Source organism: Peromyscus leucopus, chromosome 7 (assembly GCF_004664715.2).
Source record: "Peromyscus leucopus breed LL Stock chromosome 7, UCI_PerLeu_2.1, whole genome shotgun sequence".
Taxonomy (NCBI): Eukaryota; Metazoa; Chordata; class Mammalia; order Rodentia; family Cricetidae; genus Peromyscus; species Peromyscus leucopus.
In genome coordinates, this window is record NC_051069.1 from 7,307,873 (window position 1) to 7,326,608 (window position 18,736).

The 18,736-nt window shown below is 45.1% G+C and overlaps 1 protein-coding gene across 1 annotated transcript; it reads right to left on the reverse strand.

Annotated features, from left to right (window-relative positions):
- Window positions 1-198: 198 nt before the first annotated feature.
- Window positions 199-17,943, reverse strand: Mtfmt (mitochondrial methionyl-tRNA formyltransferase). The gene is given in 10 exon segments (XM_028866562.2): window positions 199-856; window positions 4,859-4,941; window positions 6,029-6,107; window positions 10,027-10,118; window positions 12,273-12,348; window positions 13,474-13,576; window positions 14,345-14,467; window positions 16,576-16,724; window positions 16,726-16,786; window positions 17,711-17,943. Coding segments are annotated over 10 exon segments (1,173 nt in total). The 5' UTR covers window positions 17,917-17,943; the 3' UTR covers window positions 199-655.
- Window positions 17,944-18,736: the final 793 nt, after the last annotated feature.

Here is an 18,736-nt window from a genome sequence, read left to right on the forward strand (position 1 = left end):
GTAACTAAGGCTGTCCTGGAACTCACTCTGTAGACCAGGCTGGCCTCAAACTCACAGAGATCCACCTGCCTCTGTCTCCTGAGTGCTGGGATTGAAGGCATGTGCCACCACTGCTGGCTACATTCACCATTTTTGAAACAACCTTTTAGAATATATACATACCATTTAGTGTCTTGCTCTTCAAAAGATACAATCACCTTTAAACTGAACATTATAAATACAAAATTTTATTAAACTTCTTTTGTTATTCACAAAGGCTGCTTGTAACTGTTACACACAGCAAATGGAGAGCTCAAGACTTCCACCGTCTTGATAACCATTTTCCTTCCCTCCAAGGGTGTCCACCATCTTGACAACCATTTTCCTTCCCTCCAAGGGTGTTCACCGTCTTGATAAACATTTTCCTTCCCTCCAAGGGTGTCCACCATCTTGATAAACATTTTCCTTCCCTCCAAGGGTGTTCACCATCTTGATAAACATTTTCCTTCCCTCCAAGGGTGTTCACCGTCTTGATAACCATTTTCCTTCCCTCCAAGGGTGTCCACCATCTTGATAACCATTTTCCTTTCCTCCAACGGTGTTAACTTTCAAAGTCAGTTGCTTGTAAATAAAGCTTTTAATAAATTACAAGTGTGTAATAGTGTCTGTCTTCTTCCTAGCTACTTAATGTACTGTTGCATAGCAACAACTTGGTTTTCTGATGCATCTTTGTTGGAAGTCTGAGAGTCTGAAATCTGCACTGGCTTGGGTGAGCGTGGGGATTCTTCTGGTACCACGCATGCAAATATCCATTGTAGAAATCAGTAGCTGTTAGTGTTTTCTTAAGCATTACTGATCGAACACCAATCCAGCCATCCTAAAGGACAAAGGACAGACAGTGACTAGACAGTGGGGGCAAAACTTGACAACGAAATAAACTGTACTTTACAAAATGTGCCAGGCACGGTGCCCTAGCCTTTAAGCCCAGCACTGGGGAGACAGGCAGGCCAGGAGAGCTCTGAGTTCGAGGCCATTCAGGGCTACATAGTGAGACCCCATCTTTTTTGTTTGTTTGTTTGTTTTTTGAGACAGGGTTTCTCTGTGTAGCTTTGCGCCTTTCCTGGAAAACTCTGTAGACCAGGCTGGCCTCGAACTCACAGAGATCCGCCTGGCTCTGCCTCCCGAGTGCTGGGATTAAAGGCGTGCGCCGCCACCGCCCGGCGTGAGACCCCATCTTAAAACAAAATAAAAAACCTTCCAAATGTAATGCTTTCACTAAACGCACAGAACTTTGTACTGAATGACACGTAATGCCTCGTCTCTAAAGTTCCTCACGAAGGAAGAATAACAACTGCCCTGACCTATTTCAACATAGGGGATAGAATAAAAAGTTCTATTTGCAAAGTGTTTTAGTTTTCTGAGTAGGTCCATATATCTTACTGTAAATAGTTATCAAATCATAGCAAATCAAACCCGAGTGTTGGCTCAACAGTTAAGAGTGTGCACTGCTCTTCCAGAGGACCAAGTCTGATTCTCAGCACCCATTATCAGGTAGCTCACTGCCTGTAACTCCAGCTCTGGGGGCGGGGTGTGTGTGTGTGTGTGTGGGGGGGTGGCGGCTTGTGAAATTCAACACCTCTGGCCTCTGTGGGCACCTGCATTCACAAGCACTCAGAAGCGCGTGCGCACACACACACACACACACACAATTTTTTCAATCTAAAAACAGTCTGAAAGGTAGGCATCCATCAGATGTTAGCACTGGCTGTCCAATGTCAGCACTAGATTAGAAAACTGATGCCTGGGCTGGGAAGGCTCTTTCAGAGGACCCAGGGTTCAATTCCCAGCATCCACATGACAGCTCATTAACTGTCTGTAACATCAGTTTCAGGTGATATGATACCATCACACAGACATACATGCAGGCAAAACACCAATGCACATAAAATAAATCTTATAAAGAAAACTAATGCCTGCAGCTGGTGGGTGATTTGTCCAAGGTAACACAATGGTAACAGCCAAATTTACATGTTCCCCAGTCACAGCTGCTTCTGTGAGAGGCAAGTCCAGACACAGAAGATGCAGATACACAGAATCAGAGCAAGGGAGGTCGCGTGACGTGCTTCCGAATCAATCGAGAGCTGAGCAGTGGTGGAGGGCTCTGCACCCATCATCTGTGTTGGTAGATCGGTCTATCACACACTTTAAAACATGCTTTGTGAGTATGCAGAATCTAACATAACTACCGCAGGAGAGAAAATACTCAGGAAACAGAAGAGATGTGGAAGACCTCTCAGAAACACACCACGGTTTTGTCAAACAATGGTCCCAGTCATTAAAGAAATCCACTAGAGCAGCCGGGTGTGACAGCGCATGCCTTTAGTCCCAGCACTGGAGGCAGGGGCAGGTGGATCTCTGAGGTTGAGGCCAGCCTGGTCTATAGAGTGAGTTCCAAGACAGCCAGGGCTACATAGTTGAAACGCTGTCATGAAAAACCAAACCAAAAAAAATCAAATAAAAACCCACTATGTAGTTCAGGATGACGTGGAACTCACTATGTTTCTCAGGTAATCCTCCTGCCTCAGCTTCCAGAGTGCTAGCTACACCATGTTCTCAGTCACTTTAAACTTTTGAAAGAAGTATTATTATTACTGGGTTTGAGTGCACAATGGGGGAACACATGCAGAGGTCAGAGGTCAACTCTGTGGAGCTGGCTCTCCCTCTGTGAGACTTGTGAGGATTGAACTTAGGTCATGAGGCTCATGTGTCAAGAGCCTTTACCTGCTGAGCCATCTCGACAGCCTCTCCAGCCACTTTAGATCATTCAAAACCTCAGGCGAAGGAGATGGCTCCGTGGATAAAGCATCTGCCATGCAAAATGAGGACCAAAGTTTCGGTCCCCAGAACATACATAACAGCCGTGGAGGGAGGCAGACAGGAGAAGGGAAGGAAGCTCAGAGGCCAGCTACCCTGGCATCTGCAGTGGAGAACAGAGACTGTCTCAGATAAGGTGGAGAGCAAAAACAGACACCCACGGTTTTCCTGACTTTCATGTGTGCTGGGGCATGCAAGTATGTGCACTCATACCCTACACACATACACATTTTTTTTTTTTTCCCCACTGAAACAGGGTTTCTCTGTATAACAGCTCTGGCTGTCCTGGAACTCACTCTGTAGACCAGGCTAGCCTCAAACTCAAAGAGATCTAATAGCCTCTGCCTCCCAAGTGCTGGATTAAAGGTGTGCGCCACCTCCTAGCTTACACAAGTATTTTTTAAAATTATTTTAAAAATTCCCTCTGGACATATGAGACAGATCAGTGAATAGAGGTGTTGGCTACCAAGGCAGTTCATTTCTGGGATGCACACAGTGCAAAGAGAGAACCAACACCTAAAGCTGTCCTCTAAGCACATCTGTGGGCTATTTTCTTGGTTGTTAATTGACATTGGAGGGCTCACCCACTGTGGGCAGTACATCCCCAACCAAGCAGGCTTTGGTTGTATAAGGAAGGTAGCTAAGAGGCTGGAGAGATTTGATAGGAGATTGGGGTTCAGTTCCCAGCACCCACATGGTCGTTCACTACCATCTGTAACTCTAGTTGCAGGGGACCCAAAACCTTCTTCTGACCTGAGTAAGCATCAGGCATGCCCATGCAGGCGAAAGACTCATACATGTAAAATAGGAAGGGAGGGAGGGAAGGAGGGAGGGAGGGAGGGAGGGAGGGAGGGAGGAGGCAGGCGGGTAGCCGAGCATGAGAGAGAACAAGTCGGTAAGCAAGCACACTCCTCTATGGTCTCTGCCTCAGTTCCTGCCTCCAGCATCCTGCCTGGAGCGCCTGCTCCTATTTCCCTCAGTGACAGACTGTGACCTGGAAATGCGAGATGAAACACAGCCTTTCCTCCAAGGCTGCTTTTCTGTCACGGTGCTTCCTCATGGCAACAGAACACAACGAGGACCATGCCCTCGCTAACTCTGTCGAGGTGAAAGTGGGACTCATGCCGTGCAGTCATGATGCTCTGATGACTGATATCAGATATCAGAGCTTATTAATCAAGTTAATTACTAAAAATCACTCTTTCAGAAATCTACCATTATGGGTAGCAATGATAAAAATGTCATCACTTTCAAAAATTATGCTGGAGATTCCACTTTTCTTAAGAAAATTGTCTATTAGCTTAATCTGATAAGCCATTAAGTAAAATCTTAATGAAAATGGTGTCCTTTTTTAAAAAAAATATTTATTTTGTATATATGTCTGCAGGCCAGAAGAGAACACCAGATTTCATTACAGACGGTTGTGAGTCACCATGTAGGTGCTGGGAATTGAACTCAGGACCTCTGGAAGAGAGCTGTCAGTGTTCTTAACCGCTGAGCCATCTCTCCAGCCCCAAAGTGGTGTGTCTTAGTGTTCTATTGCTGTGAGGAGACACTATGACCAATGCAACTCTTAAAGCATTTAATTTAATGCTTGGTGCTGGAGAAGTAGCTGATTTGCAACCAGAGAGAGACTTGGGCCTGACACAGGCTTCTGAAACCTCAAAGCCCATGCCCATAACATACTTCCTCCAACAGGGCCACCCCTCCTAATCCTTTCAAGGAGTTCCAAGCATTCAAATATATGAGCTCACGAGGGCCATTCTCATTCCAAACCACAAATGGTAAATGGAAAGCCTGGCATTTCCAATTGTACAGACCTGCAATTCCAACACTCAGGAGGCCAAGGCAGGAGGGTCACTTTTAGACCAACCTGGGCTACACAGTGAATTTAAGGCTGGCTTAGGCTACTTAGTGAGACCTCATCTCAAAGGAAAAGGAAAAAGAAATACAAACCGCAGATTCAGGAAAACACCGACAGTACCCCGAGGCTGAAGTCACATACCTTGCAGTGAACCAGCAGCATCTGTGACGGTCTGTGATACACCACCGACCCTGGAGCCACAGTTTGTCCTGTTAATCTGGGATCTAATGGGGAGCGGGGAGAGGAGGCAAGAGAAAGAGAGAAATAAATCACGGCACTTCTTAAACATCAAAAACATCTTGGTGGCTGGATATAACCAGTATGGCACTTGCAAGACCCTGGGTTCCATCTCCAGCACTGATAAACAAAATTTAAAAAATGAACAAAAAGGAATCTTCGGAGGCAGAACTAATGATGGGAGGGACACACTTACTGAGGCCCCAACTCTGCAAAGCAAAACCTCCTGGAGCCAGGTGACCTGGCTACAGTATGGACCCAAAGGAAGTGCTTCACCCACGAGAGGCTCCGGTCCTCTGCTCCATCTCCCAGGGATCCCCTTCAGTGCTCCATCTGTCAGTTTAGTACTGTCATTTTGAGATTAACTGCCCAGCAGCGGAGCAACTCACACAATGTTTCAGACTTACTCTGGTCCTTCCATTCCCCACAAATGGGGACCTCCCACTGCCACTGGACTAGAATAGCGCCCCCTGCAGCCCACGTTCCAGCTTATCTCATCCAGAGGATGCTGAGGGCCTCAGAAGGAACTGTAGGGTGAAATGCTGTCCTCTCTGTGCTCTGTCCATACATTTTCATTACAAGATTCACCAGCGTGAAATCAACTGAGTCATTCCACAGCCCTCAACCCTAATACAAGAAGACACAGAGCTAAAAATAGGAGAGCAATGCTGCCTGCCAGCTTCCTGGGTTCATGTGATGACTGCATGAGAAAACGCACAGGAATGAACGCTGCAAAGGATAAGACAAGGGACTGTGAGGTGTTACCATTACTGCACTGAAAAAAACAAAACACAAACCCTTATGTCTAGTAAACGTGGGAATATTAGAAATATGGGGGGGGGCTGACACATTTTTTTTTTTTTTCCGTTTTTTGAGACAGGGTTTCTCTGTGTAGCTTTGCGCCTTTCCTGGGACTCACTTGGTAGCGCAGGCTGGCCTCAAACTCACAGAGATCCACCTGCCTCTGCCTCCCGAGTGGTGGGATTAAAGGCGTGCGCCACCACCGCCCAGCGGAATGACACATTTTTAAATGGACTGTAGTGAAAACAACTTGTCAGCTATTCAAGTTAGTACCTGCAAGGATGGAGCTGTTAACTTCTACTAGATCCAGAAGTTTAATGGTATTCTCCAACCAGAGTGTCTGCAATGGAACCTGCAATTGGAATGGAAGGATTCATGAAGGAATGCATTCAACTCCCAAGGCTTTTTGGACACTGCTGCATATTAATCCACTCTGACTTTTCTTCTACATTCAGAGGAACTGGACACTCAATCACTAAATCTGCTGAAACAGAGCCTGAATATGACCCTCTGTACCATCTCTGTAGTATGTATAAGATCTTAAGTCTTATGCAAGTAGCCTTAATCTTTCCAATTAAACATTTATGCTCAGTATGAAAGCAAGAATTAAAGTTTTTTGTTACAAGTTTTAGAAAGGGATAGTATTTTATATTTTCACGACAAGAGGAAGCCACCATTAACAGTTTGATATGTACACCCCCATACTATTCTCACTGCACCAAATGTTATTATTAAAAAACCTAGAGCATAGCTGTCGGTATGTGTCTCCTTCACCTGTGTGTACACAGCATCCTACCTGAAGAACTAATCATAGTTTATACAATAATACCTTTATAAAAGACATTTATTTTCAATTTCTTGCCATTTCAGATAGCAGTTTCTTGCTGCTAGTTTCTAACTGGCAGTAAACAGCTTTATGAGGCTGCCTGGCTCAGTAGGTGAAAACATTTGCCGTTAAGCCAGATGGCCTGAGTCCTACCTATCTGATGGCCACACACGATGGAAGAAGAGACTCGATGTCTGAAAGCTGTCCAAGCTGTCCTCTGACCAACACATGCACATCATGGCACACACATGTGCACACACAAGAAATAAACAGACAGCTTTGTAGAGACACCTTAAAAAAACTTACTTTTTTCCCCTTTTTGTTTTTGTTTTGTTTTGTTTTGTTTTGTTTTGAGACAGGGTTTCTCCATGTAGTTTTGGTGCCTGTCCTGGATCTCACCCTGTAGACCAGGCTGGCCTCGAACTCACAGAGATCTGCCTGCCTCTGCCTCCCGGGTGCTGGGACTGATGGTAGAAAGTGTGCCTAGTGTCTGCAAAGACACTGGTTCCATCCCCAGCCCTGGTCGGGGTTGGTGGAATCCAGCTACAATAAAAGATTCCTCCCGAGTCTAAGCAGGCATGAGGGTTCATACCTAAAACCCCAGCACTCAGGAGGATGAGGCAGAAGGATCTCCATGAGTCCAAGTCCACCCTGGACAAAAGTAAGATGCTGCCTTAAACAACTACTAAAACAAACAAAATTCGGAGCTGTCTATCTCTTATTAATTTATGAAAAATTTATACATATTTCGGAAATTAGTCATTGAATTCTTGTACGTTATAGATCTTTTTTCCAGTTTGACAACTTTGAGTCTCATGACTAGTCACTTTTGCATGAGTAAGTTTTAAATTTTGTGGATTTATATTTACCAGTCTATTCTCACATGACTTCATTAGTTCATAACCATGTTTTAAAGAAAAGGTCAGCTTATACTTTAAGATATATGTAATTATAAAGTTATCCAACTGTGCTGTTTTCCAGTCCTTGTGGTTTCATTCCTTCTGTGTGTAAATAAATACTTAACCATCTTTGGTCTTCCTAAAATAAAAAGCATTCAACGTGAGTTTTACCTATTAACAAATTTCAGGTATATAATACTATATATTAACTGCGCATGTATACAGAAGTTTTGTTTGTTGTTGCTTGTTTGTTTGAGACAGGGTTTCTCTGTATATCTCTGGCTGTCTTGGAGCTCACTCTGTAGTCCAGGCTGGCCTGGAACTCACAGAGATCTACCTGCCTCTGCTTCCTGGGGGCTGGGATTAAAGCTGTGCATCACCATGCTGGGCTTAGCAGTTTGATATAAAAAATGTAGAATGGAGAGAAGGCGCAGCATTTAAGAGCACTAGCTGCTCTTCCAGAGGACCTGGGTTCAATTCTCAGCACCCACATGGTAGCTCACAACTGTCTATAACTCCAATCCCAGGGGATCCAATGCCCTCTTCTAGCCAACAAGAACACTAGGGACACATAATGATACAAAAACATACATGCAGGCAAAATGCCTATATGCCTAAAATGAAATAAAATAAAGATAGAGTTCTTGGGCCTCCATCTGAGACTAGATGGATGGCTCAGTGGTCAGGAAAGCTTGCTGTGTAGTCATGAGGATGGGAGTTGGTATCCTGGAATGAATGGGCGCACATATACCCACACAACAAGCCTGAAATCTAGGAAACCACTGTGACTCCAGCTCTGAAGCATCAGATGGCCTCTCCTGGTCTCTGTGCATGCACGGGTATGTGTACCTGAACACACATACTCATATACTCGGACACACAAGTACACACATAAAGAAATTAAATAAATCTTTAAAAAGGGGGGCTTTCACTGGCAAGGGCTATCTACTCACCCCAGGAGTACTATTTACTGGTTAATCCACCTTCCCGTCAGGTAAAATGCCGTTTTTGCTACTTTAACACATTTATAATACAAACAAACACAACAAAAGCTGACTGAAGGTGTAATAAAAATCAATGTAACAGGAAATGATTTCTCTCAGTTTCTCCGAGTTCACCTATTTTCAGACTGTACGCTGATGCTGAATTTTAAAACATTGTGTATATGTGTGGAAACAGGAGGATCTAGAGTTCAAGGCTAGTCTGGATTACACAGTGAGACTGTCAAAAAAAAAAAAAAAAAAGCCAGCCAGCAGTCAGGTATTGGCTCCTCTCAGTAACCCCGGCACTTAGAAGGTTAACGCAGGAGAATGCCTGAATGTGAGGACAATGTGGGCTATACAGTGGGTTCCAAGCCAGCCTGGACCACAGCGTGAGACCTGACCGCCAAACAAACGAACAGATACGGGGCTGGAGATGACTTAGTGGTTAAGGGCAAGTCTGCTCGTACAGGACTCGGCCAACAGCAGGATATCCCGGAGGAGATCTGGTGAGGGTCCAGCGTGGATGCGTAGCGGAAGCCCAGGGCCTTGAACCAGACCAACAGCTCACTGCAGTGAACATTTGCAAGTAGAGCTGCTAGGGCAAAAGAGTGACTGTGTGATACACCGCAGCTCCCGAGGCCTCTATGACAAATGAATATGTGATGGAGAGTGGAGCAAGACGGAGGAGTGAAGTGTTCTGTTTTGTTTTAATTATCTTTACTGTTCTCGTATTTTCCTTCTCTTTTGTGGGGGAGTTACAAGAGTGGGAGGCAGACATGGAAGGACTAGGAAGTGAGTGGGATTGGGGTGCATGATGTGAAATTCCCAAAGAATCAATCAAAAAATTACAGTTAAAAAAAAAAAAGAGCAAGTGCTGTTCTTGCAGAAGATCCAAATTCAGCCCTAACGCCCACAGTGGATGGCTCACAATCATCCGTAACTCCAGCACTGGAGAGATCTGATGCCTTTTTCTGGCTTCCATAGGTATGGCTATTATACACATGCGTGCACACACACACACATCGCTTACCCTGAACACACATAATTAAAATCTTTTGGAGCTGGGCGTAGTGGCGCACACCTTTGATCCCAGCACTCAGGAGGCAGAGGCAGGCGGATCTCTATGAGTTCAAGGCCAGCCTGGTCTACAGAGTGAATTCCAGGACAGCCAGTGCTGTTACACAAAGAAATCCTGTCTCGGGAAAAAACAAAGACAAAAACAACAGCCACCAAAAAAAAAATCTTCTTATAAAATACTGACCAGAGGCAAAAAGATATACTAACTCTATCTAGATAGTTGGAAGACTTAAAGGTTCACTGCTTACTGACTTGTGACACCTAAGTTATTTATCTTGTTTTTATTCTCCTTGTCTATGACAAGAGATAATTAAACCTGGTGAGGAAATACTGCAGAATGTACATTTGAAAGCACTTTGTGAATTTCAAGGCCTCTATCAAAACTTAAAATTTAAAGTTTAAGAAAATTCCCCAGGTTTAGTTTATAAGACTCACTCCTAAATAAAAACACCCAGAAAGGAAACAATATCCAACTTTTCAACTCACTATGTCCCCGATGGCGAGGTGAAGTCTGAGCACTTGCTCCGAGGTCTGCTCCTCCCACTTGACGCAGTTGGTGCCAGCAGAAACCTTAGGGGCTGAGAGACAAGAGCAAGGATGAACAGGGGTCCGTGTTCATGACTGACAGCGAGGTTGGATTACAAGCAGAAGAGAATGTTCAACTTTGGTATATGTCTACATCTTGCTACATTATGAAATAAAAGTAATTAGACCTACTTTATAACTCCAGGGTAGAAAATACCCTTCTAAAAAACTCCAAAGATGGCCAGGAGGTGGTGGCGCACGCCTTTAATCCCAGCACTCGGGAGGCAGAGCCAGGCGGATCTCTGTGAGTTCGAGGCCAGCCTGGGCTACCAAGTGAGTTCCAGGAAAGGCGCAAAGCTACACAGAGAAACCCTGTCTCGGAAAAAACCAAAAAAAAAAAAAAAAAACTCCAAAGAGGGCAGGCAATATGGCTTAGCTTGCCTCCAAGTCTGACAACCTGAGTTCCACGGCGGGAGAACCAGCTCCTGAAAAGCATTCTCTGGCCACAGAGCCATGGCACACACATTCGCCTTTGTACCATAAATGAAGGGAACAATCAGCCCGGAGCAATAAGATGATTATGTTAGACTACATAAAAACAAAAGTTTTAGCAGACTGTGATGGTGCACACCTTTGATCCCAGCATTCTGGAGGCAGAGGCAGGCAGGTCTGTGAGTTTAAGGCTAGCCTGGTCTATATAGTGAGTTTCAGGACAGCCAAGGGGTACATAGTGAGACCCTGTCTCAAAAAATAAAAATGAACAAATAAAATAAAGCAAGCATTTTTAAAAGACAAGAATAAACAACATAAATTAAAATTAAAACATGTCAAACTGAAAGAACATGCAGTTCATGTTACAGAGCTAAACTTCAGTATTATATAAAATACACCTAATAAGTAAAAAGGAAAAAATGAAAATCCTGACAGAGAAAAATGGACAACACTAAGGTTCCTCCCTGGAAAAGGGAATAAAAAGCATACAAATTCTCCTTAAATACATAAAAATATCATCGACATCACTCACAAGAATAATGTACATTAAAACCACTCCAATATTTTATTTACTTTTTTGAGAAAGGGTTCTATTATGTAGCCCAGGTTGGCCTGAACTGGAGATCTGCCTGCCTCTGCTTCCTGGGATTAGAGGGATGCATCACCACATTTGACTCCAGTCTCCTCTGCTGGATTAGGAAGCATCAAGTGCATAAAATGATGGAAGACTGGAAACCCCTAACAGGAATCTGCTGTCTCAAAACAAAAACAAAAAGGAAACTCAAAATACACCAAAAACTGTACATGTTTTGGTGACTAATTAGGATTATACTAGCAAAAAACAAAGATTCAAGCAGTCATGAAAATGTGTTCCTTGGATCCTAGTTTTGTGTGTGTGTGTGTGTTAAGGATATAAAATAGATTTTTGGACATTTAGGAAAAACCTGTATGAACTGGATATTAGACACTGCCAGGACATGTTCAATGCCTTTATTTTACTGTTGGTCTTTTTTTTTTTTAAATTTATTTATTTTTATTTTATGTCCATTGGTGTTGGTTCCCCAGGAACTGGAGTTACAGACAGTTATGAGATGCCATGTGGGTGCTGGGAATTGAACCTGGGTCCTCTGGAAGAATAGCCAGTGCTCTTAATCACTGAGCCATCTCTCTAGGCCCCGCCCCCTTTTAAAAAAAGGATTAAAAAATTTATTTTTATTGTACACATATAGGTGTTTTGCACACATGTATGTCTCTTTGTGGATTACATCCATGTGTGCTCACACAGGCCAGAAAAGGACATCGGATATCCTGGGACTAGAGTTACAGATGGTTGTGAACTGCCATATTGGTGCTGGGTGTCTAACCTAAGTCCTCTGCAAGAGCAGCCAGTGCTCTTAACCACTGAGCCATCTCTCCAAGACGTGCATGCTAATGAAATTGGAGATGAACTTCATCATACTTGCAAATAAGCAATCATAATTTAAAATATATCCACTAAATATCCACACAGAAAGATTTGAGGCAAACAGGTGCTAAATACTTCTCAAAATAAAAAGCCGGGGGGATGTGGAGGACGAAGCTATGGCAAAGGGGGAGAGCTTACCCAGCATTCTGTGGGAAAGCACACACAAGGCAGTGATGGAATCGGAGCCTTCAGTCACCATCACGACAGAGGAAACCTTTACAAGAGGTGAGTGTCTGTGGCTTTCACTCACCATACGTCACTCCCTCGGCCGGCTGTGGCCTCCCGTTGTTCAGACTTTCAGGCAAACTTTTCAAAACCGAAATTAGCTACAAATACAAAGAGCACAGAATATATTCAACAGAACAAGGCAGAAATATCACAGTTCAGTGCCATGAAGTACCTGTCCCAGCAAAAGCGGGGGAGGGAGGGACTGACTTCAGGCACCAAACTGCTCCCCAACAGTGTTGGCCTGGGCCTGGCTGCACAAGTTCTCACCACCCGGCAGTCCGTGCAGAGCCTAACACTCTCACCCTTCACAAGGCAGCGGGCCTCAGAGGAGCACGTTCCAGTCCTATCCCCACAACCTACCGGTGCTCTCATTCTGGAAAAGTTCCCTGACTTGTCTTTACCTCTCAATGTTGTGTCTGTGAAATGAGTGACAGCAACGATTACCTCAGAGGTTTGTTGGGAGGGCGCGAAAGAAAATTCACCAACTATCTAGAATAGTCTTGATAAATGGCAGCCACCATAAAAAGTCACTTCCAAGGGAATGCCCAGAATAGGAAGTACTAAGCATAAGCTGGGAAATGAACAGATTCCTAGGGTGTGGCTGCTAGCTGAGTGAGAGAAGTAGGCAAGGGGTGTCTAAGAGAGCAAGAGAAGGCACCTGAGAAGACTAAACTAACTATCTCACTATGAAATGAAGGGGACCACTGCAGATGGCCTATTTTATTTGAAAGCTTTTATTAAGCACCCACTCTGCAATCCTCAATGGTCACAAATACTGAGCTAACTTTCAGGAAGCGAGGGACAGGAACCACTTTGCTGGTTGTTAAGAGAGAATCTCCTTACCCTGGCTGACCTGGAGCTCATGATTCTCCTGCCTCAGCCTCCTGAGTGTGAGATTACAGGCGAATATAACCATGTTTGGTTCCAATCTCAGTCCTAACCTCTCTCTCTCTCTCATGTTATTTACAGTGTGTGCATGAACCCATGTGAATGTCAGAGGACTTTCAGGAGTTCTTCTCTTCCCTCCTGTGGGTCCTGGAGACTGAACTCGGGTCATCAGGCTTGGTGGCAAGCGCCTTCCCTGCTGAGCCAGCCCACTTTCTGTGTCCCCTCCCTGCTACCAATGAGGCTTAAAAGTTACAAATCATCAGATCATTTCCCCTCGTATTGCTGAAGAAGCCTTCTACAGGAACGAGAAGCCGGGGTGGGGTGGGCAACTGTACCATGTTGGCACCGAGTTTCGACAACACTGCTTCCAATTCCTTTGATGTGCTCTTGGGAGGCACCGGGATGGTTTCCTGCTTGAGAATTGGGCCTATATCAAACCTAGCAAGGGGAAAAAAACAAAAACAGAAACAGAAGCAGCCAACATGATTATTTGTTAAGACCAATATACTTGTCCACATAGCACAAAGACAGCTTATTGCAGGCTACTAATCTAACTGTTAGTCATTCCAGTTTAAAGTCACCCTGGAATATATAAGACACTTACTCAAAAGTAAGGTCAAGAGAGTGTGGTTGCATACACTTTTAATCCTAGCATTTGGGAAGCAGATACAGGTGGATATCTCTGAGTTTGAGGTCAGCCTAGTCTACATAGTGAGTTTTAGGCCAGCTAGGACTACACAAAGACTCTATCTGAAAAATAATATAAAATAAAATAAAAACAAACAAACAAGCTCCAAATCCAAATCAGGTGTTTAGAGCCAGTCAGTGGTGGCGCACGCCTTTAATCCCAACACTCAAAAGGCAGAGGCAGGTGGATCTCTGTGAGTTTGAGGCCAACCTGGTCTACAGAGTGAGTTCCAGGACAGCCAGGACGGTTACCCAGAGAAACTCTGTCTCCAAAAACCAAAAAAGAAAAAAAAAAAAAAAATCCAGGTGTTAATAATTGCAATGACCAATTACAGGACTTTAAAGAGACCCTGTATGAATCTCAAAGGCACGATTCTTATGTTAGAAAGCAGGACTACTCAGAGCAACTACAAAAGCAAAGGGTGGCACTGGGGATCACCCAAGTTAACACACTCCAACCATTCCCCCACCACCAAGGCCAGACAGCCTGACCACAACATTTCCAGTAATAAGCTTTACCTTTTGGGTCTAACTTGCATAATTGTTACTCCGGTGACTGTGTCTCCATGAAGCACGGTATGGATTATCGGGGCAGGACCACGCCACCTCGGGAGGCAACTGGGATGTACATTCAATATGCCACTGAGTCAGAAAAGGTGGAAATTAGTGTGGGAATTCGTTATTGCTACCAAACTAACATGCACTTTCATCTTAAACTTGCCAAGAGCCGGGTGTGGTGGTACGTATTAATCCTAACACTTGGAAAGCTGAGGCAGGAGAACTATCGTGAGATCCAGGTCAGCCTGTGTCACAGATTGAGACCCTGTTTCAAAACAATCATCATCCCCAAAACACCTAACAGCTTTTATCACCTAAACTATATAACCTATAGGGTTAAAGGCGCACGACCTTGAGGTCTGTATCCCCTAAAACAAAGCCAGAGGTGAGTTCACTCTCATCACAAGCAACCAATGAAACTTAATCGAAAACAAGCAAAGGCTAAAGACATAGCTGAGCAGTTAAGAGCACCTTTTGAGAGGACCAGAGTTACGGTTCCCAGCACTCCACACAGTGGTTTGAAATCACCCCTAACTCCAGTTTCAGGGAATCTGACACCCTCTTCTGACCTCCCTGGACACCAGGCACATACATGGTGCACGTACATATTATGCAGCAAAAAAAAACAAAAAAAAAAAACAAAAAAAAAACCACTCATACATATCTATGCAAAAAATTTTAAATTAAAAAACTGCCAGGCAGTGGTGGCGCACACCTTTAATCATAGCACTCGAGAGGCAGAGGCAGGCGGATCTCTGTGAGTTCGAGGCGAGTCTGGTCTACAGTATGAGTTCCAGGACAGCTAGGGCTGTTACACAGAGAAACCCTGTCTGGGGGTAGGGGGTGGGAACGGGAGGATGGGGGCACCGACGACACACACCAAACCAACCAAACAAAAAAAGGATACTTTATAAATATGTGTCATCAGGAAATATCCCTATTCAAACATTCTGTTGAGGGTGTAATTTACACAAGTTCAGACAGCTATCACATCACGAGCCATACCATTTTATGGAGCAGCACCATATACACTATCTACTGTTGACTGAAATGCCATCAAAAACACGAAGAGCTTTCTAGGTAAAGGGAATAGTACAGAGATTTTATTTAACTTTTTTTCTTCTCAGCTGCGGACTCCTGAGTGCTGAGATTGAAAGAATGCATACAAGTTTGGCATGTATAGAGACCTTGAGGAAACAAAGTCTGCCTCTGCCCCCAAGAGTGCTGGGATTAAAGGCGTGTGCAGGGCCAGAGATCTTAAAGGTAGAACATGCTCACCCTGTTCAAGGGATGCATGGCAAGCTCAGCTGGTGTAGAATGAGTCAGGAGAAGCCACAGCATCCACAGAGGATCAATGGAGGTTCTGATGGGCTGACACAGGGCTTTGACTCTTATTCTGGGTGAGACTACAAACTACCAGAGAAGCCTCACGGCACAGTGACATGGTCTGACAGATCCTTCACAGGGATGGCTGTGGTTTCTGGGTCGGCAAAACACCGACAGGGTCAAAGGCAAAAGCAGAAACCAGCTAGGAGGTGAGTGCAGTACCACGCACGGGCGGGAGTGGAAGCCGGCAGGTGATGAGACCCATCAGCATCTTCGGGGTTTTGAAGGCACAGCCATGAGGATTTCAGAGTGGACTGGATGTGGGACACAGGGTAACTGGAGAATGACTGATTGTTGAGGCCCAAACAACCAGATAAAGATCTGCAGAGGTGCTGAGCCTCTTCAGAGAGATGCCTAGGAGACATCCAAGCAGAGCTGTGGACAAGGTGACCCTGGAGTTCAGTGAGAGTTGGGCGGGGGCTGTTAACATATACATGAAACCTATAGGAGGCCAGATGAAAGCCAAGGAGTAACAAAGAGCTTAACATAGTTGATGTTTTGTGCCAAAAATAAAATCTTATTTTAAAAGAAGACAGCAGAAAAAACACAGTTTAACCTGGGCCTGGTAGCCCAGACCTTTAATCCCAGCACTTGGGAGGCAGAAGCAGGCAGGTCTCTTGAGTTTGAGGCCAGTCTGGTCTACACAGTGAGTTCCAGGACAGCCAGAGCTACATAGAGTGGGACCCTGTCTGGAAAAGATAAATAAGAGAAAAAAAGAAAGCAGTTTAAATTATGGCATTTTAGGTACTAGACCCATTCATAACGACATGATCGCTACACTGTTTTTCCTTATAAATAAAACTTACTAGGGAAATTTAAGAATAAGAGCCTCACTCAAAAGTCGGCCAAAGGAAGCCACTACTCCAACGTCGTATTCTCCGGATCCCACATCAGGCCACTCGTACACCGGGAGCTGGGACTGTACAGCATATTGCTTCACGGGAAGTCCTTTGGGGGGACAGTGAAGGCACTGTGACAACCTCCAGTCTTTCAATTAACTTTTCTTCTTTGTTGTCTCTGAATTAGAAAGAGTAGAGAAAAATGCAACAGTGTTGAGCCACTCAAAGCTAAACTACTTCATGCACAACAAAGTTATTTTTATAATTAAACTCATGACACATAATAATTAAAATGTTTAAATTTTAAATAATTAAAATAATAAAAACTAGTGCAACCAACAAATGGGGTTTAACTAAAAAAACAAACAAACAACTTTATGGGGCTGGAAAGCTGGCTCAGTGGTTAAGAGCACTGACTGCTCTTCCTTCGCCTGTCACTCCAGCTCCAGGGAAGCTGGCACCCCCTTCTAGCCTCCATAGGCACTAGCAAGGACATGCTCAGAGACACACACACATACAAATAAATTTTAAGAGAAATAAGTATTTGTAGGGAGGCAGAGATGAAGGTGACAGAATTGGGGGAGGGGAAATGCTAGGAAACGGGAATGATAAATAACCAAACAACCTTAAGCTAGGAGGGACGTGGGGCAATGGACATATCAGACTTCCAGGAAAGGCTGAATTACAAATAACGTTCTCCCTAGTGGACACGGTTTGTTAAAACTCATACACACTACACGTATACGAAACTGTTCTTAGAAATGTATTCGTTTGAAAACGGTTCGTTTGGAGGCTGTTCAGCCCTATTAAACACGGGCGTGCAGAAGGGTTAAGGAACTGGGGCGCAGCAACACCGGAAAGGGACGAACTTTGGAGTCACAGCCCATTTTGGCTAACCAGCCCTGCTCACGGCCTTAGGGCACTGGCGGGGCCTCTCCAAGCCCGGGTTCCCAGGCGCAGGTGAAGGGCCTGCTCGCGGGGGCTGCAGGAGCTCCGCGGGCCTGGACCTGACGGCAACGCCTTCCTGGGACCCCGCCGCCCTCGCTACCCTGGGGTCGCCGCCGAGGTTCGCCGTTGGGACCCCGTCGCCCCAGCCCGGTACCTGGCGGCGTGCAGAGCTCGCAGCGTCTCCCTCGCAAAGTGGTCGGTGCCGAGGAACAGCACCCTCCAGGGCGGCTTCTCGCGGACTCGGGAGCCTCGGCTGTCCTTCCCGCCCGAGCATCCGCCGTGCCCCGCCGGTGACTGACACGAGCAGCGAGGCCGCCTTGCCGCCAGCTGCGGGCCCCAGCAGCGCCGGACCAAGAGCATCACCTCCGCCCAGCGGCCCACCACGCGCATGCGTGCCCAGGGGGCGGGGCCTATGGCCGCAGCGCCCCGGCTCGCGCAGAGGATGGGGCGGGGCCTGCCGCATTGGAGGTTGCTCCCGACGGAGTTAGTGCCGGGGACGAAGTGTGACGCGTATTATTTAGCCAAGTCCCTCAAAGAACACCACGCACACACACAAGCAAGACACTCATACACATAAAATAAAATAAGCCTTTAAAAACCTTTAAAAGAAACTTTTTTTTTTTAAAAAAAGAGATTTATTTATTATGTATACAGTGTCCTGTCCACACATATGTCTGCTTGCCAGAAGAGGGCACCAGATCTCTCATCATAGATGGTTGTGAGCCACTATGTGGGTGCTGGGAATTGAACTCAGGACCTTGGAAGAACATCCAGTGCTCTTGAACTCTGAGCCATCTCTCCAGCCCCTAAAAGAAACTTTTAAATCTTTTTAAAACGTTACAATTTTATTTTTAATTATGTATGTGCGTGTATCTGTCCTCTCTCTGTCTCTGTCTGTCTGTCTGTTTCTGTGTATGTGTGTGTGTGTGTGTGTGTGTGTGTGTTTGTCCCATGGCATGATGGGAGGTGCTTAAAAAAAGTGTGTGAATGTTTTTCCTGCATGCATGTATGTGCACCATGCATGTTCTTGTTTGATCAGATGGTTTTGAGCCACCATGTGGGATCTGGGACTCGAATCCAGGTCCAGTTAGGAACAAGTGCTCTTAACCACAGAGGTGGTCTCTAGCTCACAGTAAGTGCTCTTAACCATTGAGCCATCTCTTCAGTCCCTTCCCCTGTC